This window comes from Mesoplodon mirus (genome assembly GCF_964341445.2).
Source record: "Mesoplodon mirus genome assembly, chromosome: 8".
Taxonomy (NCBI): domain Eukaryota; kingdom Metazoa; phylum Chordata; class Mammalia; order Artiodactyla; family Ziphiidae; genus Mesoplodon; species Mesoplodon mirus.
In genome coordinates this window covers 77,551,489-77,563,643 of record NC_138984.1, presented here as the reverse complement: position 1 = coordinate 77,563,643, position 12,155 = coordinate 77,551,489, and the positions used below count along the sequence as shown (strand labels likewise).

The 12,155-nt window shown below is 36.6% G+C and overlaps 1 protein-coding gene and 1 long non-coding RNA gene across 2 annotated transcripts in view; one reads left to right on the top strand and one right to left on the bottom strand.

The window, feature by feature from the left end:
- The window catches only part of IFIH1 (interferon induced with helicase C domain 1), a 57,068-nt gene that overhangs the window by 29,453 nt on the left and 15,460 nt on the right, over positions 1–12,155 (top strand). The window contains exons 5-6 of the mRNA XM_082629801.1: positions 3,832–4,052; positions 11,244–11,454. Of these exons, the coding sequence (XP_082485927.1) occupies positions 3,832–4,052; positions 11,244–11,454 (432 nt within the window). The remainder of the gene's footprint in view (positions 1–3,831; positions 4,053–11,243; positions 11,455–12,155) is intronic.
- The window catches only part of LOC309809081, a 28,886-nt gene continuing 25,992 nt past the window's right edge, over positions 9,262–12,155 (bottom strand). Inside the window, exon 3 of the long non-coding RNA XR_014294803.1 lies at positions 9,262–9,575. This is a non-coding gene — a long non-coding RNA (uncharacterized lncRNA). The remainder of the gene's footprint in view (positions 9,576–12,155) is intronic.

Genomic DNA, 12,155 nt, shown 5'->3' with positions numbered 1-12,155 from the left:
TAAAAAGCAAATACATTTTCAAAGGCAAATACATTTGAAGACAAACACATTTTTAAAGGGCACTCATTGAAGCTCTGGATGGTCAGTGTTTAGGAACAAAGACTAGCGGGCATAAAATTGCATAGTGGGTAGAAAAATTCTGAAATTATAAAATTCTGAAATTCCTTTCCCTCAGGTGCATGATATAGGCTGAAGTGGAAATCAATTCAAAAACAGGTTTATGTAAACTGTGAATTGTTAAACACATATTGAATCACTGAAAGCATTGCAGTGTTTGGGATTATGTTTTGAGATTGACATCAAAGGGACCCTATTCCACATGCCCTTTGTCCACCTTCAAAGGTTACATGATGGGCCATAAGGATCATGGACGTGACATTATGTTCCTTCTTAGAAATATTATTATGCCCTAGTAAAGCATAATTAGTGGCACTTTTAAAGTTTAAATATTCTAATTATACTGTGGGAGGCTTTTTTGTTTCTCTGTTTCTCATTCTCAGAGAGATATACTGCTTCTCTCAAAGTGGCAATATTTTTGGCAATGCACATTGGCCTGATATATAGAAAGTGTTTCCTTACTATTTCGAGGTAATATCTGTTAATATTTCTCCAGCTGGAATGGTGTATTTTCTGGGGTTACATACTATAGGTAAAGGAATACTTTGTCGATTTCAAACACATGCAGTGACAGACCTTTTCTCTCCAAGAATAACTCAGCTGTCAAAATCAATGTGAGAATGAAATTTGCCACATGGTGTAGTTCCAATAGAATGTTATTATTTAAGCCCTATTTGATTTCATTTTTTGACCATTTGTATGGTATAGTATAACATTAAGGTCTTTGATTAATATTTGTCGTAGAGGATGGGCACAGTGTTATTCAAAGCCTGTGCATATTTTAAATACCATTTTCGTTGTTGCATTTAATTGATTTTGCTTTTCAAAGAGAGCCAAAAACAACAAACAAACAAAACCCAAACATTTTTTTTTTTTATAAAGGAAATTGGCTCCTGGCTCCTTGATACCAGCCCAATTCTCTCCTTCTGGTGGCAGAGAAGAGAAAATTCTCTTTTCGTTGCTTATGTGGATACATTCTTCCATCCCTGTGTCAGAGGATGTGATAAGGCAAGAATCAGGCTGAATATTTAGCACTCACCCAGCTCTTTTTCTTTGGATGCTATCCTCACAATGAATCCAGCTCTAATTTTTCCATATTCACTCTGTGCCTCTCTTTTAAACTTGGGGGCACCCATCAGGTTTCCTGGACTTGACTCAAAAAAGTATGGAAGATATTGAGCTTTCCACTAGCCAGATATTTTCAGTGGCAGTAGCGGAGTGCCCCAGCCTCTGAAGTCCTTGAAAACAAGGACTGTGTTCTTGGGAGTGCCTGGCATTTAGTAGGCACCCAGTAAATGTTTACTTCGGAATGAATTAGTGGTACATGACTAGATAAATAACAGTAAACATCATGCATTTGGTTCAAGAATTAAATTTTGAACATGATAGCTCTTAACTCTTCTTAAGCGTATTAGTACAACAAATATCTAATATACATGAGTGATATTGATGTCTTACTTATTTGACTTCATTTTAGATTCCTGGAAAAGAGACTTAGAAAATTGGTCTCAGTTTCTCTTTTTAATTTTTTTACCCAAGGATGTAGTAGTAAGCATGAAAAACAAAAGGGGAAAATGATTATTTTAAAAAGTACATGCAACTATTTTGAGGGAAGCTGAATTTTATTATTTTCTTAAATCTATGAAAAAATGTACCTAGAGTGAAATTAAACAGAGAGAATGTGTTATATCTTTTAATAAATTTCCTACCTCAAATGACAATCTAGCAAAAGTAGATTCCTGGATCTTGGTGTTAAAACACAATTTAAAATACATCTTCCTTTGCAAACATTCTGGCTGTTTTGTAAAAGTTAGGTGGCAAATGCTCAAAATATAGGTGGAATATTAGAATTTTGATAATCTATAAAAGCCACTTAGAGAAATAATGATATTCTTAAATCAACTTGAATCTTACATAAATATAATAAAGATGAATTATAATTGCTATAGAGTTTAAAACAAGCATGGAAAGAAAACTTGTCAATGTATGTTTTTAAAAGCTGGTGATCTTGAATGAGTTTTTCCTGACAGTCATAGTAAATGAATCAGCAGATGAGCCAATGATAATGTAAATGTATTGCATATGTGTTTACTCATTCATATAGAAGGCAAATTTCCTGCTAGGTTAGTAGATGACCCTTACTAAGTGGTATTTGGTGTGAATTTTCCTACCTGTTCAGATAGTGCTATAACAACAAGTTAAAACCCAGTTAAATAGAATCATCCAGTTCCTGAAATGGAAAAATCAGCAACTTTTCTGAAGTTAATGGGATTATGTTAGTTTAGTTTTATTGCAATCATTGATAAGAGAAAGAACGCTTACTTCACGTGTAATGAAATACTGATAAGTGCTGTCATTTCACTTTTTCTGTAATTACATAAAGCATAAGATGGGCTTTTAAATTGATGTAATATTTATTTTACTGCATTCCACATGGTAAGCTATACATTTTTAGATCTTTTCCCCTGACTAATTAGATAAATATAGTCACTTCTAAACAAAATATATTTAAACCAAGATATATTATAATGATTTGATTCTAATGTTTATAAAATTAATGTATGTTAGTACTTATTTTATCAGTACTTTAAATTTAGAAATCTATGTTAATTGGAAATATTTTTAATATATTGTGCTTTGAGTTTCAGGAAAATATGAATACGTGGAGACATACTTATAAAGAAGTGATAAAAATCACATTCAAAACCAAATGGCAAAATTAGTTACAATTCAGTTAAAACCAACAAAATCGTTTTTCATCTTTCAGTGAAAACATAAAAATTAAAGGCTAGCACGGGAGGTTTTCCTTTTCACTAAATATTGGTTCTGTTTAATCTGTTTGTCTTAAATGGCAAAAATGGGATTTGGGGAGAACCATTTTTAGATATTTGAGATAGATGATAGATAGATAGATAGATAGATAGATAGAAGTGCTCTTTGGTATTTGGTTTGTCAGGTAAAGTTTTTCAAATGAAGGAAAATAGCATCAGCTCTAATATTTCTTTGCAATAAAAAGTGAGGGGAAATACAGAACAAGGAGGACTAATGAGTCCTACTTTCCCAGTTCCTCTTGATCTGTTGGTGGAAAGGCTAAGAGAAAAAAGTGGGACAGAATGGTTCCACAGAGAAATGGCAAGTCTGATGCATTAAGAACCATAAACTGGGCTTCCCTGGTGGCGCAGTGGTTGAGAGTCCGCCTGCCGATGCAGGGGACACGGGTTCGTGCCCCGATCCCGGAAGATCCCACATGCCGCGGAGCGGCTGGGCCCGCGAGCCATGGCCGCGGAGCCTGTGTGTCCGGAGCCTGTGCTCCACAACGGGAGAGGCCACAGCAGTGAGAGGCCCGCGTACAGCAAAAAAAAAAAAAAAAAAAAAAAAAAAGAACCATAAACTGCCAAGTCTGCACCACAGTCATTTCCACTTGGCTTTGCCCACTCTGTGAAAAGACTCTTCTGTGTTGCCCCCTCCTAGGCCTCCATCCTGTTAATTCATTCCCTCTGTACCCCCATCTCCCCAGGCCACTTCCATAGTGCTTGGGTTGTATCCTGCAGATGCAGAGAGCTGGCACCCATTTGGTACAGAAGATAGAAATTTGGTTTGGACCACACATGAAAGGGAATTTAAGCTACAATATTTATGTTCAGTTTCAGGCCTCCTAGCCTTAGTTATTTTGTTGCCTATTTCCTTATTTTTCTTCCTTTTCACCTCCTTCAGATGAAGAGAATGCGGTACAAAGAGCATCCCCTGAGCCAGAAATGCATCTCAGGCCTTACCAACTGGAAGTGGCCCAGCCAGCCTTGGAGGGGAAGAATATCATTATATGCCTCCCTACAGGGAGTGGGAAAACCAGAGTGGCCGTTTACATTGCCAAGGATCACTTGGACAAGAAGAAAAAAGCATCTGAACTTGGAAAAGTTATAGTCCTTGTCAATAAGGTATTCAAACAGCACATAAATAGAAAGTGGTTTATTTTCATTTTATTTTTCTGAAGCATTTGTATAGTGACATTTGTAACAATGGATCACACATTTAGTTTAATTAGGAAAAATGTCAAAATAAGTAATTTATTTTAAATCTTTGCTTTTCCAGCTATATGTAATATCTCAGTTATTAGCCGTTAAAGTCGATTTTTTTTCTCTTAAGCCAGAACATTAAGTTAAATAGCTGCAACTGAGGTATAAAGAGTATTTTACCCAGATTTTCTTTAAGGTGAACCGGTACTAATTTATCACTACATATGAACATAAATGACCTCAAAATATCCCTGGAATCTAGGCTTAAGCATTGTGTTCTAGAATCTCTTTAACCACTGACCTTTAGTCAAAAGTGGCAAGTGCTCTTTATTCAGAATATATGCAATTTGGTTTGAAGATGAAGAGAAAATTAAGTGAATATTTGTCTGATTTATATCAAATTAAATAGATAAATAATTTTCAGATATTTTGTATATGTAAATATACACATATATCATTCAATGCAACTGAGATTTTCTTTAGTATTTATATCTTAGGATTTTTGAAGCCTATCTTCATAAACAGGTATAGGTCTCCTTCATTTTAAACAAAATCTAGTTATCTGAGCTTTATTCAGATACATCAGAGTTTATTAATTTATAAATTTGCAAATTGGGGATATTAGTCTTTACCATTTTATGGAGTAAAATTGAGTACACTTTTCCATGACCAGAAACAGTCTTTTTTCCCATTACTTATGGTAACTAGATTCTCATTTACTCCTTTACAGAAATTATAGTAATAGACTATATATGTAACTTTCCTCTATTTTTTTGGATTTCTATTATGCTGAAAGTTTTAGTTGCAACCTGCTTTTCAGTACTAAAGAAACATACTCAGAATCCACTATCTTAATGATTTATGTCATGTAGCTCCAAATGCACTTTGTATGTACATGCTAAGCCTAAAGACTGCTCCTTTATTCTTACATGCCCACTATTAGAACAGTTTTTGTGTATGTGTGTGTGTGTGGTAATGGTGATATGTTAGAATTTTTTTCCATAGCTTTTCATGTATTTCCTTTATGAAGGACATTGTCTTTTGAAATAAAAGAAATCCAGGTGTTAATACAATTTCTACCTACCAGTAATTTGATCTTGGGCAAATCATTAACTTCTCTTACTTTAGTTTCCTCATCTGTAAAGTGAATAAAAGAATACTACCCTATACAGGGTTGGAAGTTTAAATTAGATAATCTATCTAAAGCCTAAGAGTGACTCAGTAAATATTAGTTCTTTCTTCCATCCCTTCCTCCTCACCTTTATAACTAATAAAGTGGAATTCCTTAACCAGTGAGCAGGGTCTTAAGTGCCAGGTCCAGAGAAGAGAACAAAGTTAACTGGATTTGAAACCACTTAAGCTTATGCTCTTGATACTGTTTGAACATTCTGCCATTTCCTCAAACTCATTCCCTTCATCTACTCTCCCAAAGAGCTCTCCTTCCCTACTTGTCTGTCTCTCTGTTGGTTATATTACCTCCTCCGAAGCACATAACCTCAAAACCTATGAATTATTTTTGATTCATCACCTTCCTTTTCTTCCCTTGTCGGGTCACAGCATCATCGACTATTAGAGTTGAAAGACTCCTTCGAGATCCAGTTTTTATCCATTGCTGAGTGGTTCTCTCACCTCTGCTGAGTAACTTCTCATATCAAGGAGGTCCTCCTTCTAACAAGACAGCTCAATCCATTCTTTGAACAACTGTCACTTCTGGAAAGCCCTACCTGCATTCATCAAAATCTGTTTCTCTGGAATACACACTCATTGGTTAGTGTTCGTTCCTCTGTGATTATACAGAGTAAGCTGAGTCTTAATTCTTCTGCCTTATGACAGCCCTTCACATAGAGAAGGAAGGCTTGCATCATGTGACTCTAAAGTGATTTTTCTCTTAGTTTCCTGGGATAAATACTTCCAGTTGCTTTATACAATCTTCATATAACATGGTTTCCAGACTTTTCATCATCCTGAGAGCTCATACTTTTCCAGACATTATCTAAAACCCTGTTAAAACACAGTGTCTAGGGCTGGACGAAATACTATAGATATAGTCTTAGTGCAGAGTATAGGAGAGATGAGATGTGACATTTGGTCTGTGACTGGGTTTGCCTTTGTCACCAGTTCTGGCACCACAGACTCATCTGGAGTTTTCTATAACCTAAGAATCCTCAGCTCCTTTTCATTTGAAAATCTGTTAAACTAGGCCTCTCTTGTTATTTTTGTGCAGTTAATTTTGAACCTGAATGCAAATACTGACATTTATCTTTTTCATATTATTCATCTTGATTGATCTTTTCAGGTCTCATGTTTTTGTATGCATCTCACTCACCTTCCTTTCTGTATAACTCCTTATCCTCTCAGCGCTGTATTCTGGTTGCGAATCTTTCATCCCATTGGATCGAGGTGATACTTACAAATGCACATTTGCAGCCATGTTAAATTATCCTCATTAGTTACTCATATTCATTGCATTGTTGTGTAGACATTTAAGGACATGGGTCTAATTCCTGATCTGTTTCCCTGTTGTTTTTCCCTAAGAATTATTAGAAATCCCTCCACTAGATCTTCCATCTATATCATAATCGTTTACTTTATTATCCCATTTCTTTGAATTTTAAAGTAATTTCAGCTTTAATTCTTTTTGATTGAGTCAGGTAATCTCAGGCCCAGTAAGTCAATATAACCTGCATTCTGTACTTGGCCCAATGGCAAGGTATTATAACCCTTGATCTAGGAAGGAGAAATCCTGTTCCTAACACCATTTACTTCTATCTCCCTCCATCCTTTCCAAAGTTATCGCCTTTAGATGCAGGGAAAAATGAAAACACCACCTGTGTTCCCAGACTTTCTATTTCCTATCTAGGGCTTCAACATCATGAGAGAGAAGTCCCAGGTTCCTTCAGATGCTATAATGCAGCCCCATATGATTCAGCAGAAGTGGGTAGCAGTTGGGTTTGATTAGTCTTGGCAGGCACTCTGTCACACCTCAGGAAAAGGCTCCAAGAGGCCCACACGCCTCCTAGTTGGCCATGTCAGGCTTGCATCTGGCTCTCTCTGTGTCCTTCAGTAGGAAGTCAACACCACCCAAAGTGAGTCTCAGGATTTCCAACACCTGCTACCACCTGTGACAATGTCTTTTTGTTCTGTAGACAAGAAGATGCTGCTTCCTTGGAAGATCTCGGGCCACCCTTTATGGGCAGAACCTCAGGTTTTTATGCCACTCCATAGTGTAGAGATTCTTAAATCATTCAACAACATGAGAGTATTTAAAGACAAATCAAATGCAAATCCTGCCCTCAAGGAATCTACAGTCTAGGAAATGAGAGATATGTATTAATATAATAATAAATATATTATACTTTATATTATCTCATTAAAACCACACAGCTATTCTTTGAAGTAACCATAATTATCTCCATTTTACCAATCAGGAAACAGAGGCTTTGAGGCTTTAATTGGCCTGTCAGGGGTCATCCAGCCAATCAGCAGCAGAGCTGAGACTTGAACGCTTTTCTTCTGAAATGAACTGGTCCTCCCTTCTGTCATTCTCCACTGCTAGAATAAAAGGATGGTGAAATACCAGGGAAGTTTTCTGAGTACTGGCAATATGTCAGCCTCTATTTCATTTAATTTTCATAACAATTCCACCACAGGTTAATATTTTCTTGACTTTATTAATGTGGAAATCGAGATGATTAAGAACCTTGTCCAAGGTCACACAATAAGCAAGTAGCTGGAGCAGTTGTTTTCAGAGCTCACTTTCTCTCCTCTGGAGCATCCTAACTCCACTAAATTTAATTTTCCTTCTCTTCCCCAGAATCTTTTTTGCTGACTTCCTTCTTAGATTATTTCCTCTTTCTTATAAGTAGAAGGAAAAGAATAGTTCTAGAAAAGTGAATTGGAAATGACTTTGTGGAAGAAAGAGAAGAGCTGTGGTTCTCAAATTTTAAAAAGACCTAAATGTCATATTGGAAGCTTCATAAAAGGGCAGACTTCCGCTTCCCTGGTGGCTCAGTGGTTAAGAATCCACCTGCCAATGCAGGGGACATGGGTTCGAGTCCTGGTCCGGGAAAAGCCCACATGCTGTGGAGCAACTAAGCCATGCTCCACAACTACTGAGCCTGTGCTCTAGAGCCTGCAAGCCACAACTACTGAAGCCCGCGCGCCTATAGACCGCGCTCTGCAACAAGAGAAGCCACCGCAATGAGAAGCCTGTGCACTGCAACAAAGAGTAGCCCCTGCTTGCCGCAACTAGAGAAAGCCCGCACGCAACAATGAAAACCTAATGCAGCCAAAAATAAATAAATTAATTAAAAAAAAAAAAAGCACAAGCTTCAAGACGCAGTCCCCAGAGATGGTCAGTCCCTAGATTAAGTAGTTCTTGGGTGGGGCTCAGGAGTCTGTATTTTCCACATCTCTGAGTCGATTTTGTGGCAAATAGACCAGAGACTTCACTTTGGGGTTGGAGGCGGGTGGATAGGCGGGAACCACTAACTGAAAAGTTCTCTTTCTACCCTGTGTTATGCTCTTTCACTTACCAAACTTGTTTATTGATTCACTTTGTTTCCTTGGAATTCATGGATTCCATTTAACCCCTTCTCCCCTCACATTCACTCTTAGAAGCCCTCAACATTTTGACTAAATAATAATACAAAGACATGTTCTTCCTACACGGTTCTCTCCAGCCAGGAGGATCAGCCAGCCCTTATTTTTCACTTAAGTGGAGTTCATCTCAAGTAAAAAAAAAAAAAAAAAGAATAATGCATACCTTGCAGACCAGTGGAAAGATAACCACTGATCACATTATCAGGTAATTAAATTATGAGGAGTATAATGCACATTCTTTGATGTTTGCCCTTGAAACTCTTCCTGCCAACTCTATTTGCCACACTGTACACTCCTGGGCTTCCATTGTACAAATTCTCCTAAGATATGACTTTCAAGATGGCCTGGGTATTCCTTTCCCCAGTATAGGAGCTTTTCTGAATGACTAGTGATGTGTAGCCTTGAGGTGTCAACTCAGCCACCTTCAGCAGGCACTACAACATATAGAGAGTCAGCTCTTTTTTTCTCTACATGCAACAAAATCTTTATTAACACTTTGAACAGGTTCAGCTATTACCAAAGCTGGTAATTTCTAAATGTAAATTGGGGTAGAGCGAAGAGTAATGCCATCATTTGGGCATTGTGAATGAAAGACTGAAGAATTGACAGCCACCCCTCCGACAGAGGAGCAGGTGCAAGGGCAATGTTTTCTGGAAGTTGTAGTCAGATAGAGTGAGGCTATCTTCCATCTGCTTGCCTGTAGAGATGAGCTCCGCTGGCCAGTGGGGATGCCTTCTTTATTCTGGATTTTAGCTTTCACTTATATTTTCCACGATATCACTGGGTTTCCCCTCCAGGGTGATGGTCCTTCAGGTCAGGGTCTTCACGGAGATTTGCATTTTCCTGTTAGCAAATGTGAAAATACTGTGAGTCACCAATCAGGTGGAGTCACCTCAGTGCCAACGCACTCACTGGACAGCCTCTCTGAAAGAGTTTTCACTGATTTGGTGTTTTTGTTTTTGTTTTGTTTTTTAATTGAAGTATAATTGATTTACAGTGTTTCAGGTGTACAACACAGTGCTTCAGGTTTTTATATGTATATATATTATAATACTCTTTTTCAGATTCTTTTCCACTATAGGTTATTACAAGATATTGAACATAGTTCCCTGTTCTATACAGTAGGTCCTTATTATTTATCTATTTTATATATAGTAGTGTGTATCTGTTAATCCCAAATTCCCAATTTATCCCTCCCCTGCCTTTCCCCTTTGGTAATCATAAGTTTGTTTTTGTTTTCCTTTTTTTTTTTCTTTTTGACTGCACCACGCAACTTGTGGGATCTCAGTTCCCCGACCAGGGATTGAACCTGGGCCATGGCAGTGAAAGGCCGGAATCCTAACCACTAGGTCACTAGGGAACTCCCATAAGTTTGTTTTCTATGTCTGTGAGTCTATTTCTATTTTGTAAATAAGTTCATTTGTATCATTTTTTAAGATTCCTCATATAAGTGATATCATATCATTATTTGTCTTTCTCAGTCTGACTTACTTCACTTAGTAGGATAATCTCCAAGTCCATCCATGTTGCTACAAGTGGCATTATTTAATTCTTTTTTATGGCTAAGTAATATTCCATTGTGTATATATACCAAATCTTTTTTATCCATTCATCTTCTGATGGACATTTAGGTTGCTTCCATGTCTTGGCTATTGTAAATAATGCTGCTATGAACACTGGGGTGCATGTGTCTTTTCAAATTAGGGTTTTCATTTTTTCCAGATATACACCCAGGAGTGGGATTGCTGAATCATATGGTTACTGAATTTTTATTTTTTAAGGAACCTGCTATTTTGTTCTTTCTCAGCCACCAAAATTAGTCCAGCAGTCCATCCCTTCACTGCCATCCTTTCCCTTAGGCAATGTCTTGCCTCTTCACCTTTGGTTTTCTGCTTCCTCCAATTCCTTAGGCAGGTTGCCTCTGGCCTGATTCCCAAAAAATAACTCTACAGAACAATTCATAAGGGTCCTATGAACTGTTATACAAAATTTAAAGTACTTTGCTTGGTGTTCATAGCCCTTTATAGCTTGACCCTGTTTTACAATCTCAAAATTTATTTCTTATTCAGCCTTAGTTCAGTTTATCTCTTCACTGACCCATGGTTTACATGATTAAAATTCCTCCTAAACCCCTCTTTTGAGGGGTCAGTTGCTTCTTCCATTTTGCTGTCACTTTCTATGTGTTTCCAAGGGAGAATGATCACATTGTGTTGTGATAATTTGTTTTGTTTTGTTGATTCTTGGTCCATGTGCTCAACTAGAATGAGTTCCTGACATTTGTCAACCATAATTTAAACATCTTTGTGTCCCAGACACAATGTCTACACCTAATAGACATTCAGTAAATGCTTATTGACACGTGAATGAATGGAATGATGGATAGGTTGTTACACCTAATTAACTGATAATGCAAACACCTCTGTTAATGCTTGACACATAGCAGGCCTTTGATCAATACTCCTTTTGTTTGACAATGCTCTTTCTCTCTTTTTAACTTTGGCATTTTTAAAGGTACCATTAGTTGAACAGCTCTTCCGCAAAGAGTTCGAACCATTTTTGAAGAAATGGTATCATGTTACTAGATTAAGTGGTGATACCCAATTGAAAATAACATTTCCAGAAGTTGTCAAGTCTCATGATGTTATTATCAGTACAGCTCAAATCCTTGAAAACTCACTTTTAAACTTAGAAGAAGGTGAAGATGATGGTGTACAGTTGTCAGGTTGGTTGAAATGTTTATTTTTGTAAAAATAATTAGTAATACTAAAGGAAGTAACAGAGGCTGTATTAGTTACATACTTTTTAAAATGTTGATTAATTTTGATTTATTATTTTTTTATCAATTTTTAATTGATGTATACTTGATTTACAATGTATTAATTTCTGCTGTACAGAAAAATGATTCATTTCTACATATAATTCATTCTTTTTTATATTCTTTTCCATTATCATTTATCATAGGACATTGAATATAGTTCTCTGTGCTGTACAGTAGGATCTTGTTGTTTATCCATTCTAGGTATACAAGCTTACATCTGCTAACCCTAACCTCCCACTCGTTAATTTTGATTTAGATTGTCTTCCATTGCTTAAGTTTTCATTCAAACCCTTCTTCCTTAGGGAAGCAAACAAAAAGTTGGATAAGTTCTTAATTAGATCACTTTATTCTGCATAAGAATATCATCATTAAATCAAACACTTACTGGACTTTTCATTTACTCTGTATTTTTAATTACTGACAAGTTCTTTTTACATATTAGTGGATCCTGTTAGATATGCCTTCTTCTCCATAGAATAAATACAATCCTTTCTATTTTGTGGGGGATGGGAAGAAAAGGTAGGGAAAGAAGTATATATAATCATAATAATTAAATGCAATGTTAAAACAAGGTAAAATTATTCCTTTTTAAATCATGTTTTTCA